Source organism: Prenolepis imparis, unplaced genomic scaffold (assembly GCF_030444845.1).
Source record: "Prenolepis imparis isolate NDT839.2.m4 unplaced genomic scaffold, iyPreImpa1.0 SCAF_5, whole genome shotgun sequence".
Taxonomy (NCBI): Eukaryota; Metazoa; Arthropoda; class Insecta; order Hymenoptera; family Formicidae; genus Prenolepis; species Prenolepis imparis.
In genome coordinates, this window is record NW_028141163.1 from 14,220,606 (window position 1) to 14,248,563 (window position 27,958).

Sequence of the window (27,958 nt, forward strand, 5' to 3'; positions counted from 1 at the left end):
CAGGCAGAGAGGAGTAAGATGGAGATTTCACGTGGTTCCGGCACTTTGTGCGAAATGACTCCGTTTCGTCATTACCGCCGCATAATAGATTTCGCGAATCGCCGCGTGTTCGTTGCTGCGAGATTATGCAACGTCTTGTGCGATTATCGAATCACCCCGTTATTAGAAAGTGCCTCTTAATGTTTTCGCTGCGTACGCGCCGCGACTAATTTCGTACCGTTATTCTCTAATGTGAAAATTTATATCGGTATACCGCGGATAGGGCGCGATATGGGAGAAAATATCGGTAAATCTTTGAGAGAGGCAGGTATATACTCTCGAGGTATATTACGAGCGAAAGTATCGATCTTATATAGTCTCTCGATAGTTTCAGCGTAAAAGTTTGTAAACGGAGCAATTAGAAGTGAATGCAAGCGCATTCCATTTCAATGCTACTGAAGAAATCGACAACGCTTCTCGCTTTCCTTGAATCTGCTGGAATGCAATTTTGCTTTTGACGCTTGAATTAATTCGATTAAGTTTCTACAGCTCTCCTTTCACAAGTAGCGAGGTAATATTATATTTTTCACATAAAACAAGATTTCGATTTAAATACTTAAAAAAAACTTGATTCAATGTTGGAAAATATCACGGAGCAATGATTTTTAAACTATTTTCTAAACTAAAGCGTCAACACATTTAACGTGCGATACTGATGTACAGTTGAATAGAATTACGAGAGACGCTATGTAGGATCGATGTATCGCAGCTAATTGTGCTCATTAATTTACACGACAGAATTGCGTAAACGTGGCGTCACACAACGTAATCAATCACTTCGAAAGAAAAGCATGCCATATCGAGCTTCGTTATTCGCTGACAAAAAACTACGAATATTTCAGCTGCATTATTATACGCTTGCATAATACGCAAGTCGTGTCAAAACATGTGCGCGTTACATATTATTTTTTTTTTTGTAACAATTATGTAAAAAACAATTGAGGTTACGCGAACGAATGGGTAGTTCGATAAAAAAATTTTAGGAAGTAAATAGTACGATGAATTGTATGAAAGAAAGATAAAGAGAAGATCTGTGTAGTAATTTCCTGAAGATTAATTCGCATCGGAATATAGAATACGTAAGATAATTAAATATGAGATGTGTTTCGTGAAAGATGTAATCATTATTTGATTACTGTTGAAATAAATATACTTGACTTTAGGTTACGCGCATATTTAGTAAAATATAAATATTTATTAGGATTCTAATTCTTTCCAGACTTTCTAACATTGAAGCACGTACACGTGCACATATAATCTCTTTGTTGTGTTCGAATAAGAACGCAATTTCTTTACTATTTCGTTACATTACTGTTATGTTTTGTTTGATTGCTCGAAATGAAAAAAGAGTAATCTTAATTTCAACGAGTGAGAACGAGTGAGAAGTAATATGAAAGCAGCATTGTATATAAACTTCGTCTAGCAAAATCATGAAAACGACGTCTGAAAATAATTGCAACTGTCGGTAGTTTTAATTTATTCGTTTACATTGTCAATTTACGTTTGAATATATCCCTTTACCGATCTAATCTCCGCGTGACTGCGATCCACTTATCGCGGCACAGGTGTGAAAAATAATGTTAGATCTTGTTCTCAGAAGTACTGTGCACACGTAACCGTATTGTGTAACGACAACATAGTACAAGTTAGCGTGATTAGCGCGGAAACGATCTGAATGACGCGGATATAGTCGCAATAAACTCAGATAAATCATCGTGACAAATTAATTATGTACGCGCATTTTATTATCAAAGTCGATAGCAGTCAACTTAAATCACGTTAATATTTGCATTCTCACATTACGAGTAATAATGATGAAAAGAAAGATTGTCTAAATATTAACATTAATATGTATATTTTTAATTGTTTATTTAGTTTTGCACAATTTTTGAAAATTTAAGCAAATTACTTACGATTTTTTTACAAACGATAGAATATTGAAACTATTTTGAAATATCTTAAAACAATATACTGAAAGCAGGAGTTTGCGATATCTTCGTTTTATTTAGTTCTATTTGGAATTAGTGTGACTACGTCGTAGAATTTATGAGGAAGAATTACGAAAACTCTTTGTCCAAGATCTCGTTTAGCGGTCGCGCAAGCTATAATTTGGCAAATTATTGTATCATGGGTCCACCTTGGAAATTTATGAAAACAATCCTGATTCCAGGAAAGCGCTTTCACCGAGACGGTCAACTAACAAGTCGATTAACTATCGTTCCACTCTCGCTTTCCAAGTATCAAAATGACTTGCAACAAAACAGAATCAGGAGCGGATGCATAAAAAGGGCGGGGCAGTTTTTACTGGAAAGACTACGAAACGAAAGAATTGACAGCTCATATGATGTTTCTTTTTTTTGCAAAATTTTTAAATTCGGAGCATATCTAATTCGTTTAAGCTGTGAATTTATCAGAGAATAGAATATATGTAGACTCATTTAGAATATGAACTTTATTTAGAATATAGACTTTTTTTTATATTTCACGTGAATAATCTGCGAAAACAAAAAGAAGACATTTAAATCATTACGAAAACTCCAATTTTGATAATTTTTTAAACACATTGAACACAATATTGATATCTTGCTTTTTTTATAACGCGACAATAGAAGTTTAATATTAATTATATTAAATGATTTATTAGATCTACCTGGAATTTTATTTATATAAAGCTAATTAATTTCGATTAAAATATATACATTACATTGATTAAAATTTTTTTGCTTGTTAAAATTGAAACAAAATATTATTTTAAAATTAACTAAAAGTTTTAGAGATAATTTTACGAAAATTTTCTACGTATGGAATAAATTACAAAAATTTTAAAAGCTCGAATTCTTATAATTAAATTCACGAGGCATTAAAAAGATACACTGTTGATTTGCTCCTCATAACGGTATAAATCAAATTGAGTGGCGCGACTCTTATACACGACATTCAATAAACTTGTTCAACTTTCGAAAGGGCTAACTGATGGCCTTTAAGAGATACTTTCTTTTTCTCTCCTTAACAATCGTTCGATCGAAACTCGTTTGACTCAATTCATTTCGAAGCTGTATCATACAAAGTAGAACAATGGTTTAGCTAGATTGTTTTATGTTTTTATATTACAACTTCTATTTTATTGATCGAGGCTCAATCGTAATTATTAATCGATCTGACATCTAAGAGAAAATCTTTAAATTGTTATGTTGGGGCAAGCCTCTTGCCGTCAAGTAAAAATAATTTTTTTTTTTTACACAACGATTATGTATATAAATAGCACATCGCGTTATTTATAACATCTTATCTTTATGCTTATTCCATTCAAACATATAAGTAAATATTTGCAGCATAAATTAATCGTGTTTGCGATTTTAAAGCGCAGCTCTTCTCTTCCGAATTGAATAAAAATAAATTCGTAGAGATTTCGGACAAATAAACCTGGGCTAAGAATTCTGCTCTTCCTCTCGATCTCTCGTTGTTTGGAAACGTAAGCGGATGCTTGCGGTAAACTAATGACGCAAATTTAAGCTTGTTTGCGGCGTGTAATTGGATCGTCGTGAGAAAGTTCAAAGCCTTGTCGAGTTTGGCGATACTCTTTTCTATCTTGTTAAATTTTTTGAGACCTTTTCGTTATCGGAAAAATCTTATTCAAGACGATTATTAGGGGATAAACCAATGGAGTGTGAAACGTTACACTCATAGATCAGCACGGCAAATGTCAAGAGGGACAGCGCAAGTGGATAACTGTTACCGGGTGGTCCGAGATAAATTGAATTTCGCGACGGATGGCTGCAAGGTCGATGGGGTCTATTATTGCATTGTTACACGTGTTATTCTAATAGCCGCGCACGTGAAACTGATTATAGTTATATAGATGCTTATCTCCTTGAATATTAATGAAGAACACAATACTTTTCCCCGTAGTGGTTTTGTATGTTAATTATGCACGTGATATATCGTTTCAAAACAATGTATCTACTAGCAATATTTACTTAACTGATTTTGTTTAACTCTTTGTTTAACTAAAATTAAGGTTTACCGGACGGTCTTAATTAAGTGATTAATTTGATGAGACAAGTCTCAACAAAGCTTCATTAAAACAAAGAAAAAATGTGCCATTATGAGAAATGCATTTAAGATAAAAAATTCTCATAATATATTATCTCATTGATTCATGAACTTGAAATTTTGTACAATAAAGATTCAGTATTGGATAAACACATTTCTAAAGAAAAGAAATCGGATAAAAATCACGTGAGCGAACAAGTGGTCAACAACCTTTCGCAGTGTCCTTTGATCCTTTCATTTTTCATACCTGAAAGTTCTTTTGATACATGTTTCCGTTTCGTCGAATTATAAACCTGTTTAATACTGCTGAACTATTTAAGCAATATACTCATAGAAAAAGAAAGAGAAAGATAGATATATGTATGCTTATACAAGAATAGAGATTTCTCTTGTAGAATAGTTTCTTATTGAAGTGCAGTTTCTTATTGAATTAATTCGAATTGTTCAATTATATGTTTTTATTATTTTTATATCTTGCAATAATAAATTATCTTCAAACATCACATTTAATCTGACTAGGACTATGACAGAATTCTACGATTGCTCGCGGTTGAACGACTCACGAATTAATCACGTTGCTTGTGTCTTTAAATAGTTTTTACAGCAAAGATCTGGTTTTCATATTATCTGAAGTAAAGAAGTTTATTCGTATCAGATACAGCCGTGTGCTGCCTTTCGTCAAAATAATGTTTCAAAAAAGAAGATATAAATTTATTATCTTTTTCCATATTAACATCAGCTTCTATATCGATATATTGAACGGAGATTGATGATACAACTTTTCATGAGTTTAATTTTTTAATTTTAATGTTATAAAGAAATCTTCATTGTTATATCAATTTTTCTTATAAACATGGAGTTTATTTTTATTTATAGCGTCGAAATTTGAATTCGTATAATTGTTAAATATAATTGTTTTTAAATTGTGTTAATCTTCTATAATTATATGAGTTATGTGTTTTTAATAATTCACATAAATATCGCATATAGGGGCTTGCATAAAATATTAATATAAATGTTTAAATATTTAAATAAAAAAAATTTTTTTTTCTTATATCGAGTATATTGAAATATGAATAATTCTCTTGAATAATTTTTATTGTCAGATTTCTTGAATAATTCAGTATCATTATAATGGATGCGAATCAAAAATTCTCAAATTTAAAATATGCATAAAGTTTTTGTGAAGTTCCCCGTGTACGCAGATGATAAAATAAATATATTTAATGCATTCGTGCCGATTGAATTAATACGTTTACATTAATATACGCGATCTTTGATGTTCGACACATAAAAATATGATAACAGAGTTCAAGAATTGTTAAAAAAGAGAAGTTCAAAGAAAGGCAAAAATTATTTTATATTATTTGACAAAAAGTTATTCAGGATTGTTTTCACACAAAATACATTTAGAGATAATTAAGATAATCTAAGAAATGCCAATAATTTCATTGTAATAATGTTCAAGCTGCACACAATTAAAATAACATATAACTTATTCGTCAAGATACATTTTAATTTCGAAGTCGCTTTCCAAGAAAACGCGTCTCAACCGTTATCTCTTATTCTAAACAGCATATTCCTTTCGTGATATCTTCTGGAAGAGCAATCTGAAACGCTCGCTTTCGATAAGTCAGTGAAACCGGAAATGATCAGAAACGCAAGACATACGTTCGAGGTAAATCTCGATCGATGTATATTATTATTGCATTATATGTATATATATAAATACATATATGTGCGCGTGTGTGTGAATGCACGCACGCAAGCGCGCGTAGATAGCGAAATTATTTTATCCGCGATGACCTCGCAGAACGGATCAATGTCGCCGATCGGCGTTTGGTCCAGGAACGAGGAAGACCTTATTTGGTTGCCTGGTAGCGACAGCGCGCGCAGTAACTCGTTGAGTCATCATCGCTCGTCATAAACGCCGCCGCTGCATTCGGCTATGTCTCTTCACAATATCCCGAAGGGCCGCGACCGATCGATAAAGCTGCGTACAAGCACGCATGCACGCACAGAATGGAATGGAACGTCGCACCGACCGCCCACGGTCATCTACGCTAAGCTCACGGAGAATCTCAGCAAGGTCGTTCGGATGTTGAGACTCGTCGTCCCGTTTACCGTCGAGAAAATACTCGTCATGTCTTTGGACGGGTCTAACCCTAGGGAGCGCGATACAGGCTGACAGTTTTTAAAAGAAGTTTATTATTCATTATTTTTTTTAAGTATTTCACTTTGAATTTTTTTCCTATACAAATTTCAGGAATAATTTGAAATACTTTTTAATAGGATATTTCTGAAAAAAATAGAACTTAATAATTTTTCATGCGAATATATTATTTTAAAAATATAATTCTCTATTATTTATACAATATATATTACAATAACGTGAACAAGAGAAGCTGTGCACAATGTAGTACCTATAGTTATTTGAGCGTGTGTATTTATTTTTTTTATATTTTATTTCTAGTCGCAATACATATCGCGGACTGCGCTTCTTCTGTAAATTTCGATAAATACAGCATCACACATATGCACATATATTTATTTATCTCTCAATCATAAATCTGCCTTCTAGTCTTTTATCTCATTTCAATATTTCATTATGACTTATGGCGCTAAATTATTATCGCTGCGGTTGCAACGAAGAGCCCAACGAGAAAACCGCGCGCGTCTTTCGTGTTTCTCATTGCGATTCGTTTTCGTTCGTAAATGCACACAGCTGCGCTGCATTTTACGCTGCCTACACGCGAGCGTTTCGCGACCGCGCCGGCACGGTTGATCGGGACACGATCGCGAAACACTTTCACGGTGGTTTGGCCTTTTGCGATGCCTCTCGTGGGATCTCCGTGGCTCGAGAATCAGTCGGGCATCGGGGCGAGCAACCTGGTTTTTGACGTTAACGAATGCCAGTGCCTTTCGATATATTTATTTGTCCCGAGTTGGAACATTGTTGGGGTCGCTTATCTTTCGGATATTCCAGCAATGAAACGCGAGACAAATCTATAGTATAGTTTTGTCCAAAAAAATTATGTTGCTTTTAACGTTTGATTAAGTGAGACGATTGCATTATTAATATTCTAGATATTATAAAATATTTACCGAAAGTCAGAATTTTAAACAACAGAATAGGCAATTTTTCAACCGAATAAAATATTTGGATATCAATATTGAAATTTGTAGACTATAGTCCATGTATCTCCAGCGAATAATTAACAATCTAAACTTAAAAGTCGTCTGTGTAAAAAGAGACCAACAAAATTTGGCTCTCCAAAGTCTGGCGAACGCGACCTTGGCTAACTCGACCCACACGTTAATCCCGAGCCGCCCTCTTCAAGGTCGTTCGCGCGAAAAACGACCGAAGATATATTCGTAGGCGCGTCCTCTCTTTCTATCCCGTATGCTTCTCTTCGGTGCACTATAGAGACTGAGTACAGCAGGAGAAATGACCGTCTGGAGATGCTATCGTACTCTTAACTACGAGTAATACCCCGGGCGTACCCGGACTCTTCCTCTCGTTCGCCACGATTCCCCTTTCGGATCCTTTCCAGCTTTCGATAACGATTATCTCGTTTAGGCGTTGTAGCGAGAAACTCCTCTGAGAGATTAAACGGTTGAAAGTGGGACCCCCGGGACACACGATGCACGCAACCACGATGTGGACTGTAATTTCGGTGCCACGTGACCTAAATAAAACACACGTGTGATGTCGAGATACTCGTTTTGCTCACAAAAATTAGTGATGCTCAATCACACACATACACATACATTTTTAATTACGAGATCAACGACTCACCGCAAATGTTAAATGTTTATATCGTGACTTCACTTAAAATATCTCGTGGGTTTATGCGGTTCTAATTTCGTACAAGAGCGATTCGCCAAACTGAGAACGCTGTTGCATGCCTCACGATAGTCGATATATGTAAATCTAATCCTTGTTCGACTTTCGGTTTTGACTTTCCATCGCGATTTGACGGATCGAGACACGATTCCTAAGGCGAGCGATCTTAATGACACACATCTCTTTCCTAATCTTATACATCTCGAATTGTATAGGCTGACATAGACTGTTCGATATATCATCTGCGACGCTTATATAAAGAGAGGAGAGAGGAAAGGAAGGAGATGTTCCAGATATACCCTCTTCTCTTTCATCCTAGTTTTGCCTCAGTTGAAATTTCATACCATCGAATTCCTAATTTGAATATTATAAACAAGATTGGAATTAAAGAAATTTTCGATTAATCGAGAAATTATATTTTTCAGTTAATTTTAGATAGCCTTTACCTTAGTATTTTTATTTTTATTTTATCTTCATTTTATTTTTAATTATTAAAATATTTAATACTAAAGATGTGAAAACCTAAATGGAATAAAAAATAACGTTTAATTAAAATCTGTCTTGTAGGAAATTTACGTAGGCTAAGAAATTTATAAATGAAAAGAGCGATGTGATATTTGAAAAATGTCGAGAGAAATGCGAAAAAACGTACATCGCGGTAAAAGTAACTCACTCTCGTTCCCGATGCTTGAGCGTCTTAATCCTGCTTTTAAACGATGAAAAGTACGATGATTATCATAGATAGATTATCATAGATAGCACGTCAGCGTGTTTATACGGGACGTCGTCAAGGCGTAATTGATTGGTTTTAATTGTCAACCAAGCCGCGGATCCTAATAATTGCCTACGTGTGTTATGCCGTATTATTTTGTCATTAAGATTTTCTCGACATCGTGTCGTTTAATTTTCATGCTTGCGTTTCGTGAGTACGTTAATTTTAAAGCACTTTTGCATTGAAGATCTTTACGAGATGCGCGTCTTAATTGAAGTCGGAAAGTTCCAACGTGCTAAGCGTCAGAAAAAAAATTATTCGTTTCACATATGAAAGATTAAAATCTTGTGGTCGTGATTGTTCTTCAACTTGTCTACTTACTATATCATTGTGATTTATGGAAAACTGCTTAAGTAGCGCCGTTAATACATTAATATTCTTCTATCGCTTTTATCTCGAGAAAAATATATCTGGTTAAAAATTTGTGGTATTAATTACGTAATATTTACAAAATTATCTGCTGTGTATAATAATACATTACTAAGATATTTGTGATTTTTTAAGTTTCTTGTTATAATTAAAAAATTTAGCAGATTCTTTCGTTGATTTTTAAAGATTGACTAGAGAGATATTAATGCAATAATAACATAACATTTTATTTAAATAATAGTTATTAAATTCTCTTAACATCTTTTATAATGAAATATATGAGAGAGAGAGAGAGAGATTGAATCTGTGTACGCGATATATTCTTCGATTTTTATACAGTATTTGAAAGATCATAAATAACCCTTTAATTCAACATGTTTGAAAGTTTAGCTTCAATTGCTTAGACAGCAGCTAGGAGTTGAATCAAATTGCGTTAATTGTAGCTTGATATTCGATCTTTTTGCGCCATCGAACATCGAATGTGCTGTATGTGATTGATAGACGAAACTCGTTGCTCGTTGACTTGACTGATCATTGGATTGCAATAACCAGAATAGATAGATACATAGAGAAATGCTATAGGCAGACGATTTGAGAAATTGTGATGTGGCTTTGAAAGCAAGACTCGTTAAAAATCTTTTTAGGTATTTTATTTTGATCAATTATAGTTAGTACGTTTATATGAAAAAGATATTAATTCCTCACTCTTAATTCAGTCTTAAATTTTCAGATTTTATTTGAAAAAATAAATACACACATAACGCACGACACATATACTTGCGTTTTTATTTATACATATTACGTAGAAAAGGTTGAACAATGTGTATATATGTATGTATTTTTCTCTGACTTTTAAACGCTAGAAAATACTGTTTTATTCATTCCGTCCCTCGTTACACGATTATCGTAACTGCGGAAGGAAACGTCTATGGTGTCTTATAAGGAACACAAATTAGCTAATTATCCATTCATTGAGGTTAACTACTCGTAATTACGAGCCTGGAAATGCAAGTGTCCACAACACATATCAAGTAATCACATTTCGTCGGCGTTTAAAACTTATTCAACGTTGAAAATTGCGGCTTTTTTTGCAATTTTTATTACGTGTGATTTGCGCGAAATGGCATAATGGGTGTTTCTCTCGCGAAAGGAGGGAACGAATTGCTTCGCGACCATAATAATAGTAATAATGATGATAACGAAAATGAGACTTTCGCGGACAACGCCGTGTCAGCGAGAAATGTTCTCTAATTGTTATTGTTTATAATTAATAGTTGGCTGACTTAAGGCCAACTTTTGTATCAACGACTTTCCGCCTTTCCCTTTTCGTCGTTTCCGTCGAGACTTTCGCCATTTCCTCACTCTCTCTTTCTCAGAGATCCGGGGGGGTTTTCTCCTGCGATTTCGTGGTGTGTGTCGCCTTCCAAAGACACGCTCGTGCACGGATGAACGGATCGTGTAATCGTAGCGTTATTAATCGCGATCGGGAAATCGTTCCACTCGATGATTAATAACGGAACGGGCGAGACGGTTCAGCGGTAAATCGTGACTGAATTAATCGGCTACTTCCTCCGTTTATAGAAACAAGTGGGAAATGTTCAATGTCGCGAGCTGCACGTATTGTAAACGGTGCGATGTACGATATAATAGATTCTGAAATTTTTCTTAAAAGTAGGATACGTGAAACAAGGTACATATGTTTAGGAGTATTTCCATACTTTATACTTTTTTTTATGTTATTGTATTTTAATACATTCATTTGCAATTATCATCTTATTTCTGTTATTATATTTGTAATTGTAATGTATTTTTCATATTGTTTAGGATTATTATTTTAGTTTAATTCTAATTATTCTTTTGAGACTTTATTTTGTATTTATGATTCGAGTATATAAATTTGAGTATTTGATGATTGGAGTGTATATATTTTAAGAAAGCTCTTCTATTTGTGTTTTTTAAAAAGTTTTATTTAAAATGCAAGAGAGAGAGAGAGAGAAATAAAGCACAAAACATACATATTATTCCTTTTAATTAAATAATATTTTATATTTTTTTATATTATATGTTATTGATATTCTCTTATGAAATATTAGGCACACAATTAGAAGATAATAATACAATGCGGAAAGTATAAAATTATATACAGGGAAATGTAAAATCACAGAAATAATTCTTGACTAGGGAAGTAAAAGGATATCTCTTGAATTTTTCTTGATATTTTCTTCTTTCCGCTCCAATTCGTAAAAACATATCGGTTATTCTCCTTTCGAAGTATTGAAACTTAATTAGCCCCGGCTATAACCCTGCACTTATCATCTATTAGCGCCCGCGAATGCGTCGGTACGATTAGCGCGTTTATTGCTTTTTTTTTTCCTCGAGAAAAATCGCATCCGCTCGGAGCGCGCCGAGATATAATCGCCGACGAAATCCGGTCTGCGTTATCGCGGTCGGGATTCTTTCTTGGGGAGTGCGGAAGCGTTAATTGCCGCATTATATGTATATCGTAAAAATGCGTGGCCGACGCCTACCGTGGGGCCGGCGGGGCCGCTTCAGTCGTTGCACTTGCAACACATTGTGTGGAATCGAGTGGCCGCAATCGATGCGTAAAGTGGACGCACCATACTCCTTAGTAATCAGTGCAACGTGTGCTCGAAAATCTCATCCGAGACTTATTCCAAATTGGCGTATAGGCGAAATACGCGCGATTGCGTTCCCGTAATCTCCTCTGTGTCCTCTTTCCCTTTCATGGCATATTCTCTTCAATCTAGCCGCGGTGAATTCGCGATGCGAGATAAGAGTAAACGGATCGGTGAAAGTAATTAAACAGTCCGTTTGTGGGAGCATCGAATGCATCGTCCGCAGCGAAACTTTTAATCGCTCGTTACGAGAGATCACGGCGAATGATACGTTCGCGTTTAATCGAGCGAGCGAATTATTGCATGAACGGTCCGTCTAATCGTTTAACCTGTCGGAATCCCGTACGGGGATTTTATCCTGGGAATTCTAAGAGTACGTTTATTACACTACTCGACCGAGTCTTCGTTTAATTTATTTTCGACGTGACGCGTTAATTTTTCTCATTAATTCTTTACTTGCATTTCGAAATAAGCACGTCAAGAAGTATTGAAGATATCACAAAGATATCAAAAGATATTACAAAAATTATTTTGTATATTTCTGGTACGTTTAGATTTATTTTTTGCGATCTAACACTTCACAAAACAAAGATTATTTTAAAATGTATGTCTCTTTTTTATTGTGCAGATATTTTTTTGTACAAAAGCTTTTTAAAAAAATATCTCTACGCAATAAACAATTAATTTTAGCTCGTTCTTATTAATAAAAAATTTCAGTCGCAATTATGTCACTTTGTAATTCGAAGATATCTGAAATAGGTATATCTTGTATATTTTTTGTGATCGACAAGGGACTTGAGTTAAAACGTTCTCTGGTTCGCAAATGGTGCTTTTATATTAAATGCGAATTGTGCTTTAAAAAGACGGCCCTGAGTAACCGGAAACTTGGTGTTTTTCTTTCAGGCCGTGAAACTGGAGTCGGTGCATCCAGGAAGGACGCGATACCTCGTCGTCGTCTCCTGCACGGGAAGGCAGGACGCGGAGGAGAGCTGCCTTCTCGGTATCGATTGTCACGCCAGGGCGACCGTCGGTCTCGTGCTTCGAGTCTTGGCTGACACTGCTATCACTCTCGACGGCGACGGGTAAGTCTGCACTCGAGATTCATTTCTTTCTTTTTTTCATCGCTATCTCTACGCTCTCATATCGCGAAGAACGCTACGGTCTCGCTACTTTCTGTAATTGTCGCAGTAATTAGCGTCTCGGCGATTAGTGATTATTCGCGCAGATTATTTTTTCTATTTTTATTTATTATTTGTTATATAATCACTTACTGTAACGATATTGAATAATTAGTTTATACCTCTATAAAGGATGGTTCAGAATTTATTTCCATTTGCTCAAACTCTATTTACGAAAGAAATGACAATAATTCTCTGATTATGTAAGATGCTTTGCTATATATGACGATATAGACAATGTTTTCCAGTCTATTAATTTTGTTTTAATTGTCAGTAAAATGTTGGAGATATTTCATTAAATTTTATTATAAGTTTTTGCATTGATTTATTATATGAATTTAAATATCATAAAACGACGAAAGGATTATATTAAGGGGTTATATTAAGGCAGGATCAAATTCACGCATATACAATAACTGCAGAATGGATAAACATTGTCATTAGTCATCACTTATGTCATGAATAGTGCGAATATACATTTGCAAATACAACAGAACGTAATGTATACCGTATGGTGACCTTAGCATCAGATGTTCTTCCTTCTTTGAAATTACGGACAATTAAATAACAGTTAGATTAATTGTTAGTTTTATCATAGATTGTACTATGGGTATATCTTATTAAACTTTTTATTATAATGCAACTAATTATAATTAATAAGGAAGAGAATTCGCTATCAATTTTCTCAACGTTAAAAAAGGTATTGATAGACATTTTAGAATATTAATTTTTTCCCCTCTCTCTCTTTTTTATTCTCTTAAGAGCATAAAAGCGTAGAATGAAAATGTTTTATAATTGTACCAGATATCCTACTATAAATTATTAATTAGTGCGTTTTTTCAATATTTAATATTAAATATTTTCTACGTCAGATTTTACAAATAAAATTTCTCTTCACACAAAAATCATGTAAAATTAATAGAGGACAAAGTTTTATTATCCACTTACAATTTTATGCTTCCTATATATTACGCATATTTTAGAGTTCTATAACTGTTTATATTAAATACTGTTAAATTTGCAATTATATTTTTTTATAAAATTTCTCTATCTTCAACTTTTTCTCTTTTTCTTGTGGATGTAAATGCAGAATATAAATCTGTTGTAATTATACAAGATATTCTGCCAGAAATTAATTACTACGTTTTTTAATATTTAATGTTAAATATTTTGGATTTAAAAAATGACAGTTTTTTTTTTACGCAAAAATTGTGTAAAATTAATCGATGATAAAGTTTTGTTATTTTATTTACATTCTTATGCTGTATATGCTTTAGAAATTTATAATTTATTATATCAAATACATTCATGATTATACTTTTTATAAAATTTGTATTGAAGAATAGTTTAAGGATATACAAAATTTATTTCCAAGTATCTTTTATCAAAATTAAATCTCAATAAAAAAAATCAGTGGCTGAATAGAAAGACGATACTTTTGAGATACTTTGTATAAATCACTTTGGATACATTCCGTCTGATTAAAATCTCCGATGATTCAGACGTGATGTTGACATTGCGCCGCTTTATATTCGCCAACTGGATCGATCAACAAATATTTTCAAAGCACGCTAGTACACGCGGTTACTTTCTAATGGCTGTGCCAACTTGTCTAATTCCCTCCACTTTAAAATGACTCACTGCCACGGCTCGCCAGACGTTTAGACTGAATTAGTTGTACTGATAATTAGCCGAATGGCGGCGGCATACGTATCATAAAATGAGAGTATCAGTGGGCGTAAATAGCAATACAGTGTAAGTGTGTGCGTCTAGACTCTTTGTATATTATCTGCTCACCCGTAACTACAATGTAGACAACACAATTCACGTAGACAATGCTTATGCATATATGCTTTCTCTTCCTTTCTCCCGTTTTCAAAGCATAGGTTTTGTTCGAAGAAATAATTTAATTTATATAATTATATAATATTTTTCTTTTACGTTCGCGATTATTATGGCGCCTGATTCAATATCTTTGTACATCTATAAAAATTCGTATATAATATACGTAATTTACATATACTAGAACAACACAAGCGTGCGCCATTCTTTGATTTCATATTTTAAAAAATAATTATTAAAATAATAATATTTTTTTGACAGAATCAACTGATAACTGTCAAAAAATATTAATCGAGTTTAAAATACCATAACATATTATTTTAAACAAATTATTATTTTAATTTTTAAAATATATTATTTAAAAACTTAATTAACAAATTGGCGCTTAAATCAGCTGATTTCTGTCAAAAAATATTACTAAAGCATTCATTTGCTAATTAAATTTCAGAGTAATAATACGTTATAAAAATTAAAGTAGTAATGTTGATAATACTTTATCCTCGATTAATACTTTTTGACAGAAATCAGCTGATAACTGTCAAAAATAATAACCGAGTTTAAAGTAGCTAATTTCTATAAAAAAATATTAATAAATCTTCTCGTCCATAAAATCGTAATTAGTCTCGACGTTGTGATTATCTCGATTATCAAAACAGTCTTACAGAAAATTATATTTTTTTTGTTCGCACTTGTTTTAGATTTAAATACTGAATTTTTATGCATTGCATAATTAATTAATATATACTTCTTTATGTATTGATTGCAATGCATGCATAAAAATATGTGAATTAATTATGCAATGCATAAATATTCATTACTTAAATCTTTAACAGAAAACCAAAAAAATAGAATTATATACAAGAATCTTTCGAACAAAATATCTATGCTTCTATCAGATTCATGCGTCTGTACACACACATCCAACACACTGCAGTCTCGCGCGAGACTGACCGCAAGACTCTGAGCAGCGGTATCGCCAAGCGCACCCGACACCCTACACATCCTCCACGCTGCGCATCTCGCGGAAGACTGATTCTCGAGACATTGTGATTGCGAGACTGATCGTCAGTCTCGCGCGAGGCGCGCAGCGTGGTAGACGTATAGGCTGTGTTTGGCGATACCGCTGCACAGAGTCTTGCGGTCAGTTTCGCGCGAAACGTGCAGCGCGATGGATGTGTGTGTATGTACAGACGAACGAATCTAATAGAAATGCAGATATTTTGATCGAAAGATTCTTGTAGAAAATTCTATTTTTTTTTAATTCTCTGTTAAAGATATAAATAATAAATATTTATGCATTGCATAATTAATTGACATATTCTCAGGCATGTATTGCAATCAAGGCATAGAAAAATATATATTAATTAATTATGCAATACATAAAAATTCAGTATTTAAATCTAAAACAGAAGTGCGAACAAAATAGAATTATTTATAAGAATCTTTTGTGAATAGAGATAATCATAACGTCGAGATATGATTTTATAGACGAAAGTATTTATTAATATTTTTTCATAGAAATTAGCTACTTTCGCATGGGGTCAGCGGTAAAAAAGTATCGTTTTCTAATATTTAAAGACGAGCCAAAAATTCATCGATTATACATTTTAATAGTACATTGATTACAGAATCATTTGGTACCAAACAGACACCAGCGTACAAATTTTTTAATACGATAAACATAAAATAAGTATGCGTCGCACAGGGTCCGCGGTAAAAAGTATCGATTTCCAATATTTTAAGACGAGCCAAAAATTCATCGATTATACATTTTAATAGTACATTGATTACAGAATCATTTGGTACCAAACAGACACCAGCGTACAAATTTTTTAATACGATAAACAAAATAAGTATGCGTCGCACAGGGTCCGCGTCAAAAAAGTATCGATTTCTAATATTTTAAGACGAGCCAAAAATTCATCGAGTAAACATTTTAATAGTACATTGATTACAGAATCATTTGGTACCAAACAGACACCAGCGTACAAATTTTTTAATACGATAAACATAAAATAAGTATGCGTCGCACTGGGTCCGCGTCAAAAAAGTATCGATATCTAATATGTTAAGACGAGCCAAAAATTCATCGATTATACATTTTAATAGTACATTGATTACAGAATCATTTGGTACCAAACAGACACCAGCGTACAAATTTTTTAACTTGATATACATAAATTAAGGTTGCGTCGCATGGGGTCAGCGGTAAAAAAGTATCGTTTTCTAATATTTAAAGACGAGCCAAAAATTCATCGATTATACATTTTATTAGTACATTGATTACAGAATCATTTGGTACCAAACAGACACCAGCGTACAAATTTTTTAATACGATAAACATAAATTAAGGATGCGTCGCACAGGGTCCGCGTCAAAAAAGTATCAATTTCTAATATTTTAAGACGAGCCAAAAATTCATCGATTATACATTTTAATAGTACATTGATTACAGAATCTTTTGGTACCATGCAGACACCAGCGTACAAACTTTTTCATTTGCTATACATAAAATAAGGATGCGTCGCACAGGGTCCGCGTCAAAAAAGTATCCATTTCTATTATTTAAAGACGAGCCAAAAATTCATCGATTATACATTTTAATAGTACATTGTTTACAGAATCATTTGGTACCAAACAGACACCAGCGTACAAATTTTTTAATACGATAAACATAAAATAAGTATGCGTCGCACAGGGTCCGCGTCAAAAAAGTATCGATTTCTAATATTTTAAGACGAGCCAAAAATTCATCGAGTATACATTTTAATAGTACATTGATTACAGAATCTTTTGGTACCAAACAGACACCAGCGTACAAATTTTTTAACTTGATATACATAAATTAAGGTTGCGTCGCATGGGGTCAGCGGTAAAAAAGTATCGTTTTCTAATATTTAAAGACGAGCCAAAAATTCATCGATTATACATTTTATTAGTACATTGATTACAGAATCATTTGGTACCAAACAGACACCAGCGTACAAATTTTTTAATACGATAAACATAAAATAAGTATGCGTCGCACTGGGTCCGCGTCAAAAAAGTATCGATATCTAATATGTTAAGACGAGCCAAAAATTCATCGATTATACATTTTAATAGTACATTGATTACAGAATCATTTGGTACCAAACAGACACCAGCGTACAAATTTTTTAACTTGATATACATAAATTAAGGTTGCGTCGCATGGGGTCAGCGGTAAAAAAGTATCGTTTTCTAATATTTAAAGACGAGCCAAAAATTCATCGATTATACATTTTATTAGTACATTGATTACAGAATCATTTGGTACCAAACAGACACCAGCGTACAAATTTTTTAACTTGATATACATAAAATAATGTTGCGTCGCATAAGGTCAGCGGTAAAAAAGTATCGATTTCTAATATTTTAAGACGAGCCAAAAATTCATCGATTATACATTTTAATAGTACATTGATTACAGAATCATTTGGTACCAAACAGACACCAGCGTACAAACTTTTTCATTTGCTATACATAAAATAAGGATGCGTCGCACAGGGTCAGCGGTAAAAAAGTATCGATTTCTAATATTTTAAGACGAGCCAAAAATTCATCGATTATACATTTTAATAGTACATTGATTACAGAATCATTTGGTACCAAACAGACACCAGCGTACAAATTTTTTAATACGATAAACATAAAATAAGTATGCGTCGCACAGGGTCCGCGGTAAAAAGTATCGATTTCCAATATTTTAAGACGAGCCAAAAATTCATCGATTATACATTTTAATAGTACATTGATTACAGAATCATTTGGTACCAAACAGACACCAGCGTACAAATTTTTTAATACGATAAACAAAATAAGTATGCGTCGCACAGGGTCCGCGTCAAAAAAGTATCGATTTCTAATATTTTAAGACGAGCCAAAAATTCATCGAGTAAACATTTTAATAGTACATTGATTACAGAATCATTTGGTACCAAACAGACACCAGCGTACAAATTTTTTAATACGATAAACATAAAATAAGTATGCGTCGCACTGGGTCCGCGTCAAAAAAGTATCGATATCTAATATGTTAAGACGAGCCAAAAATTCATCGATTATACATTTTAATAGTACATTGATTACAGAATCATTTGGTACCAAACAGACACCAGCGTACAAATTTTTTAACTTGATATACATAAATTAAGGTTGCGTCGCATGGGGTCAGCGGTAAAAAAGTATCGTTTTCTAATATTTAAAGACGAGCCAAAAATTCATCGATTATACATTTTATTAGTACATTGATTACAGAATCATTTGGTACCAAACAGACACCAGCGTACAAATTTTTTAATACGATAAACATAAAATAAGTATGCGTCGCACTGGGTCCGCGTCAAAAAAGTATCGATATCTAATATGTTAAGACGAGCCAAAAATTCATCGATTATACATTTTAATAGTACATTGATTACAGAATCATTTGGTACCAAACAGACACCAGCGTACAAATTTTTTAACTTGATATACATAAATTAAGGTTGCGTCGCATGGGGTCAGCGGTAAAAAAGTATCGTTTTCTAATATTTAAAGACGAGCCAAAAATTCATCGATTATACATTTTATTAGTACATTGATTACAGAATCATTTGGTACCAAACAGACACCAGCGTACAAATTTTTTAACTTGATATACATAAAATAATGTTGCGTCGCATAAGGTCAGCGGTAAAAAAGTATCGATTTCTAATATTTTAAGACGAGCCAAAAATTCATCGATTATACATTTTAATAGTACATTGATTACAGAATCATTTGGTACCAAACAGACACCAGCGTACAAACTTTTTCATTTGCTATACATAAAATAAGGATGCGTCGCACAGGGTCAGCGGTAAAAAAGTATCGATTTCTAATATTTTAAGACGAGCCAAAAATTCATCGATTATACATTTTAATAGTACATTGATTACAGAATCATTTGGTACCAAACAGACACCAGCGTACAAATTTTTTAATACGATAAACATAAAATAAGTATGCGTCGCACAGGGTCCGCGGTAAAAAGTATCGATTTCCAATATTTTAAGACGAGCCAAAAATTCATCGATTATACATTTTAATAGTACATTGATTACAGAATCATTTGGTACCAAACAGACACCAGCGTACAAATTTTTTAATACGATAAACAAAATAAGTATGCGTCGCACAGGGTCCGCGTCAAAAAAGTATCGATTTCTAATATTTTAAGACGAGCCAAAAATTCATCGAGTAAACATTTTAATAGTACATTGATTACAGAATCATTTGGTACCAAACAGACACCAGCGTACAAATTTTTTAATACGATAAACATAAAATAAGTATGCGTCGCACTGGGTCCGCGTCAAAAAAGTATCGATATCTAATATGTTAAGACGAGCCAAAAATTCATCGATTATACATTTTAATAGTACATTGATTACAGAATCATTTGGTACCAAACAGACACCAGCGTACAAATTTTTTAACTTGATATACATAAATTAAGGTTGCGTCGCATGGGGTCAGCGGTAAAAAAGTATCGTTTTCTAATATTTAAAGACGAGCCAAAAATTCATCGATTATACATTTTATTAGTACATTGATTACAGAATCATTTGGTACCAAACAGACACCAGCGTACAAATTTTTTAATACGATAAACATAAATTAAGGATGCGTCGCACAGGGTCCGCGTCAAAAAAGTATCAATTTCTAATATTTTAAGACGAGCCAAAAATTCATCGATTATACATTTTAATAGTACATTGATTACAGAATCTTTTGGTACCATGCAGACACCAGCGTACAAACTTTTTCATTTGCTATACATAAAATAAGGATGCGTCGCACAGGGTCCGCGTCAAAAAAGTATCCATTTCTATTATTTAAAGACGAGCCAAAAATTCATCGATTATACATTTTAATAGTACATTGTTTACAGAATCATTTGGTACCAAACAGACACCAGCGTACAAATTTTTTAATACGATAAACATAAAATAAGTATGCGTCGCACAGGGTCCGCGTCAAAAAAGTATCGATTTCTAATATTTTAAGACGAGCCAAAAATTCATCGAGTATACATTTTAATAGTACATTGATTACAGAATCTTTTGGTACCAAACAGACACCAGCGTACAAATTTTTTAACTTGATATACATAAATTAAGGTTGCGTCGCATGGGATCAGCGGTAAAAAAGTATCGTTTTCTAATATTTAAAGACGAGCCAAAAATTCATCGATTATACATTTTATTAGTACATTGATTACAGAATCATTTGGTACCAAACAGACACCAGCGTACAAATTTTTTAATACGATAAACATAAAATAAGTATGCGTCGCACTGGGTCCGCGTCAAAAAAGTATCGATATCTAATATGTTAAGACGAGCCAAAAATTCATCGATTATACATTTTAATAGTACATTGATTACAGAATCATTTGGTACCAAACAGACACCAGCGTACAAATTTTTTAACTTGATATACATAAATTAAGGTTGCGTCGCATGGGGTCAGCGGTAAAAAAGTATCGTTTTCTAATATTTAAAGACGAGCCAAAAATTCATCGATTATACATTTTATTAGTACATTGATTACAGAATCATTTGGTACCAAACAGACACCAGCGTACAAATTTTTTAACTTGATATACATAAAATAATGTTGCGTCGCATAAGGTCAGCGGTAAAAAAGTATCGATTTCTAATATTTTAAGACGAGCCAAAAATTCATCGATTATACATTTTAATAGTACATTGATTACAGAATCATTTGGTACCAAACAGACACCAGCGTACAAACTTTTTCATTTGCTATACATAAAATAAGGATGCGTCGCACAGGGTCAGCGGTAAAAAAGTATCGATTTCTAATATTTTAAGACGAGCCAAAAATTCATCGATTATACATTTTAATAGTACATTGATTACAGAATCATTTGGTACCAAACAGACACCAGCGTACAAATTTTTTAATACGATAAACATAAATTAAGGATGCGTCGCACAGGGTCCGCGTCAAAAAAGTATCAATTTCTAATATTTTAAGACGAGCCAAAAATTCATCGATTACATTTTAATAGCACATTGATTACAGAATCTTTTGGTACCATGCAGACACCAGCGTACAAACTTTTTCATTTGCTATACATAAAATAAGGATGCGTCGCACAGGGTCCGCGTCAAAAAAGTATCAATTTCTATTATTTAAAGACGAGCCAAAAATTCATCGATTATACATTTTAATAGTACATTGTTTACAGAATCATTTGGTACCAAACAGACACCAGCGTACAAATTTTTTAATACGATAAACATAAAATAAGTATGCGTCGCACAGGGTCCGCGTCAAAAAAGTATCGATTTCTAATATTTTAAGACGAGCCAAAAATTCATCGAGTATACATTTTAATAGTACATTGATTACAGAATCTTTTGGTACCAAACAGACACCAGCGTACAAATTTTTTAACTTGATATACATAAATTAAGGTTGCGTCGCATGGGGTCAGCGGTAAAAAAGTATCGTTTTCTAATATTTAAAGACGAGCCAAAAATTCATCGATTATACATTTTATTAGTACATTGATTACAGAATCATTTGGTACCAAACAGACACCAGCGTACAAATTTTTTAACTTGATATACATAAAATAATGTTGCGTCGCATAAGGTCAGCGGTAAAAAAGTATCGATTTCTAATATTTTAAGACGAGCCAAAAATTCATCGATTATACATTTTAATAGTACATTGATTACAGAATCATTTGGTACCAAACAGACACCAGCGTACAAACTTTTTCATTTGCTATACATAAAATAAGGATGCGTCGCACAGGGTCAGCGGTAAAAAAGTATCGATTTCTAATATTTTAAGACGAGCCAAAAATTCATCGATTATACATTTTAATAGTACATTGATTACAGAATCATTTGGTACCAAACAGACACCAGCGTACAAATTTTTTAATACGATAAACATAAATTAAGGATGCGTCGCACAGGGTCCGCGTCAAAAAAGTATCAATTTCTAATATTTTAAGACGAGCCAAAAATTCATCGATTATACATTTTAATAGTACATTGTTTACAGAATCATTTGGTACCAAACAGACACCAGCGTACAAATTTTTTAATACGATAAACATAAAATAAGTATGCGTCGCACAGGGTCCGCGTCAAAAAAGTATCGATTTCTAATATTTTAAGACGAGCCAAAAATTCATCGAGTATACATTTTAATAGTACATTGATTACAGAATCTTTTGGTACCAAACAGACACCAGCGTACAAATTTTTTAATACGATAAACATAAATTAAGGATGCGTCGCACAGGGTCCGCGTCAAAAAAGTATCAATTTCTAATTTTTAAGACGAGCCAAAAATACATCGATTATACATTTTAATAGTACATTGATTACAGAATCTTTTGGTACCATGCAGACACCAGCGTACAAACTTTTTCATTTGCTATACATAAAATAAGGATGCGTCGCACAGGGTCCGCGTCAAAAAAGTATCAATTTCTATTATTTAAAGACGAGCCAAAAATTCATCGATTATACATTTTAATAGTACATTGTTTACAGAATCATTTGGTACCAAACAGACACCAGCGTACAAATTTTTTAATACGATAAACATAAAATAAGTATGCGTCGCACAGGGTCAGCGGTAAAAAGTATCGATTTCCAATATTTTAAGACGAGCCAAAAATTCATCGATTATACATTTTAATAGTACATTGATTACAGAATCTTTTGGTACCAAGCAGACAACAGCGTACAAATTTTTTAATACGATAAACATAAAATAAGTATGCGTCGCACAGGGTCCGCGTCAAAAAAGTATCGATATCTAATATTTTTAGACGAGCCAAAAATTCATCGATTATACATTATAATAGTACATTCATTACAGAATCATTTGGTACCAACCAGACACCAGCGTACAAATTTTTTAACTTGATAAACATAAAATAAGGATGCGTCGCACAGGGTCAGCGGTAATAAGTATCGATTTCCAATATTTTAAGACGAGCCAAAAATTCATCGATTATACATTTTATTAGTACATTGATTACAGAATCATTTGGTACCAAACAGACACCAGCGTACAAATTTTTTAACTTGATATACATAAAATAATGTTGCGTCGCATAAGGTCAGCGGTAAAAAAGTATCGATTTCTAATATTTTAAGACGAGCCAAAAATTCATCGATTATACATTTTAATAGTACATTGATTACAGAATCATTTGGTACCAAACAGACACCAGCGTACAAACTTTTTCATTTGCTATACATAAAATAAGGATGCGTCGCACAGGGTCAGCGGTAAAAAAGTATCGATTTCTAATATTTTAAGACGAGCCAAAAATTCATCGATTATACATTTTAATAGTACATTGTTTACAGAATCATTTGGTACCAAACAGACACCAGCGTACAAATTTTTTAATACGATAAACATAAAATAAGTATGCGTCGCACAGGGTCCGCGTCAAAAAAGTATCGATTTCTAATATTTTAAGACGAGCCAAAAATTCATCGAGTATACATTTTAATAGTACATTGATTACAGAATCTTTTGGTACCAAACAGACACCAGCGTACAAATTTTTTAATACGATAAACATAAAATAAGTATGCGTCGCACAGGGTCAGCGGTAAAAAGTATCGATTTCCAATATTTTAAGACGAGCCAAAAATTCATCGATTATACATTTTAATAGTACATTGATTACAGAATCTTTTGGTACCAAGCAGACAACAGCGTACAAACTTTTTCATTTGCTATACATAAAATAAGGATGCGTCGCACAGGGTCCGCGTCAAAAAAGTATCCATTTCTATTATTTAAAGACGAGCCAAAAATTCATCGATTATACATTTTAATAGTACATTGTTTACAGAATCATTTGGTACCAAACAGACACCAGCGTACAAATTTTTTAATACGATAAACATAAAATAAGTATGCGTCGCACAGGGTCCGCGTCAAAAAAGTATCGATTTCTAATATTTTAAGACGAGCCAAAAATTCATCGAGTATACATTTTAATAGTACATTGATTACAGAATCTTTTGGTACCAAACAGACACCAGCGTACAAATTTTTTAACTTGATATACATAAATTAAGGTTGCGTCGCATGGGGTCAGCGGTAAAAAAGTATCGTTTTCTAATATTTAAAGACGAGCCAAAAATTCATCGATTATACATTTTATTAGTACATTGATTACAGAATCATTTGGTACCAAACAGACACCAGCGTACAAATTTTTTAATACGATAAACATAAAATAAGTATGCGTCGCACTGGGTCCGCGTCAAAAAAGTATCGATATCTAATATGTTAAGACGAGCCAAAAATTCATCGATTATACATTTTAATAGTACATTGATTACAGAATCATTTGGTACCAAACAGACACCAGCGTACAAATTTTTTAACTTGATATACATAAATTAAGGTTGCGTCGCATGGGGTCAGCGGTAAAAAAGTATCGTTTTCTAATATTTAAAGACGAGCCAAAAATTCATCGATTATACATTTTATTAGTACATTGATTACAGAATCATTTGGTACCAAACAGACACCAGCGTACAAATTTTTTAACTTGATATACATAAAATAATGTTGCGTCGCATAAGGTCAGCGGTAAAAAAGTATCGATTTCTAATATTTTAAGACGAGCCAAAAATTCATCGATTATACATTTTAATAGTACATTGATTACAGAATCATTTGGTACCAAACAGACACCAGCGTACAAACTTTTTCATTTGCTATACATAAAATAAGGATGCGTCGCACAGGGTCAGCGGTAAAAAAGTATCGATTTCTAATATTTTAAGACGAGCCAAAAATTCATCGATTATACATTTTAATAGTACATTGATTACAGAATCATTTGGTACCAAACAGACACCAGCGTACAAATTTTTTAATACGATAAACATAAATTAAGGATGCGTCGCACAGGGTCCGCGTCAAAAAAGTATCAATTTCTAATATTTTAAGACGAGCCAAAAATTCATCGATTATACATTTTAATAGTACATTGATTACAGAATCTTTTGGTACCATGCAGACACCAGCGTACAAACTTTTTCATTTGCTATACATAAAATAAGGATGCGTCGCACAGGGTCCGCGTCAAAAAAGTATCAATTTCTATTATTTAAAGACGAGCCAAAAATTCATCGATTATACATTTTAATAGTACATTGTTTACAGAATCATTTGGTACCAAACAGACACCAGCGTACAAATTTTTTAATACGATAAACATAAAATAAGTATGCGTCGCACAGGGTCCGCGTCAAAAAAGTATCGATTTCTAATATTTTAAGACGAGCCAAAAATTCATCGAGTATACATTTTAATAGTACATTGATTACAGAATCTTTTGGTACCAAACAGACACCAGCGTACAAATTTTTTAATACGATAAACATAAAATAAGTATGCGTCGCACAGGGTCAGCGGTAAAAAGTATCGATTTCCAATATTTTAAGACGAGCCAAAAATTCATCGATTATACATTTTAATAGTACATTGATTACAGAATCTTTTGGTACCAAGCAGACAACAGCGTACAAATTTTTTAATACGATAAACATAAAATAAGTATGCGTCGCACAGGGTCCGCGTCAAAAAAGTATCGATATCTAATATTTTTAGACGAGCCAAAAATTCATCGATTATACATTATAATAGTACATTCATTACAGAATCATTTGGTACCAACCAGACACCAGCGTACAAATTTTTTAACTTGATAAACATAAAATAAGGATGCGTCGCACAGGGTCAGCGGTAATAAGTATCGATTTCCAATATTTTAAGACGAGCCAAAAATTCATCGATTATACATTTTAATAGTACATTGATTACAGAATCTTTTGGTACCAACCAGACAACAGCGTACAAATTTTTTAACTTGATATACATAAAATAAGATTGTGTCGCATAGGGTCAGCGATAAAAAAGTATCGATTTCTAATATTTTAAGACGAGCCAAAAATTCATCGATTATACATTTTAATAGTACATTGATTACAGAATCTTTTGGTACCATGCAGACACCAGCGTACAAATTTTTTAATACCATAAACATAAAATAAGGTTGCGTCGCATGGGGTCAGCGGTAAAAAGTATCGATTTCCAATATTTTAAGACGAGCCAAAAATTTATCGATTATACATTTTAATAGTACATTTATTACAGAATCATTTGGTACCAAGCAGACAACAGCGTACAAACTTTTTCATTTGCTATACATAAAATAAGTATGCGTCGCACAGGGTCCGCGTCAAAAAAGTATCGATATCTAATATGTTAAGACGAGCCAAAAATTCATCGATTATACATTTTAATAGTACATTGATTACAGAATCATTTGGTACCAAACAGACACCAGCGTACAAATTTTTTAACTTGATATACATAAATTAAGGTTGCGTCGCATGGGGTCAGCGGTAAAAAAGTATCGTTTTCTAATATTTAAAGACGAGCCAAAAATTCATCGATTATACATTTTATTAGTACATTGATTACAGAATCATTTGGTACCAAACAGACACCAGCGTACAAATTTTTTAACTTGATATACATAAAATAATGTTGCGTCGCATAAGGTCAGCGGTAAAAAAGTATCGATTTCTAATATTTTAAGACGAGCCAAAAATTCATCGATTATACATTTTAATAGTACATTGATTACAGAATCATTTGGTACCAAACAGACACCAGCGTACAAACTTTTTCATTTGCTATACATAAAATAAGGATGCGTCGCACAGGGTCCGCGTCAAAAAAGTATCAATTTTTAATATTTTAAGACGAGCCAAAAATTCATCTATTATACATTTTAATAGTACATTTATTACAGAATCATTTGGCACCAAGCAGACAACAGCGTACAAACTTTTTCATTTGCTATACATAAATTAAGGATGCGTCGCATGGGATCAGCGGTAAAAAAGTATCGTTTTCTAATATTTAAAGACGAGCCAAAAATTCATCGATTATACATTTTATTAGTACATTGATTACAGAATCATTTGGTACCAAACAGACACCAGCGTACTAATTTTTTAATACGATAAACATAAAATAAGTATGCGTCGCACTGGGTCCGCGTCAAAAAAGTATCGATATCTAATATGTTAAGACGAGCCAAAAATTCATCGATTATACATTTTAATAGTACATT

General features: G+C 33.0%; 1 protein-coding gene across 4 annotated transcripts in view; it reads left to right on the forward strand.

Moving 5' to 3' along the window:
• Positions 1–27,958, forward strand: part of Ssh (Protein phosphatase Slingshot) — a 135,130-nt gene that overhangs the window by 59,063 nt on the left and 48,109 nt on the right. For all 4 annotated transcript variants that reach the window (XM_083039287.1, XM_083039286.1, XM_083039288.1 and 1 more), the window contains one exon: positions 12,620–12,798. In XM_083039287.1, coding sequence (XP_082895413.1) covers positions 12,620–12,798 — 179 coding nt within the window. The remainder of the gene's footprint in view (positions 1–12,619; positions 12,799–27,958) is intronic.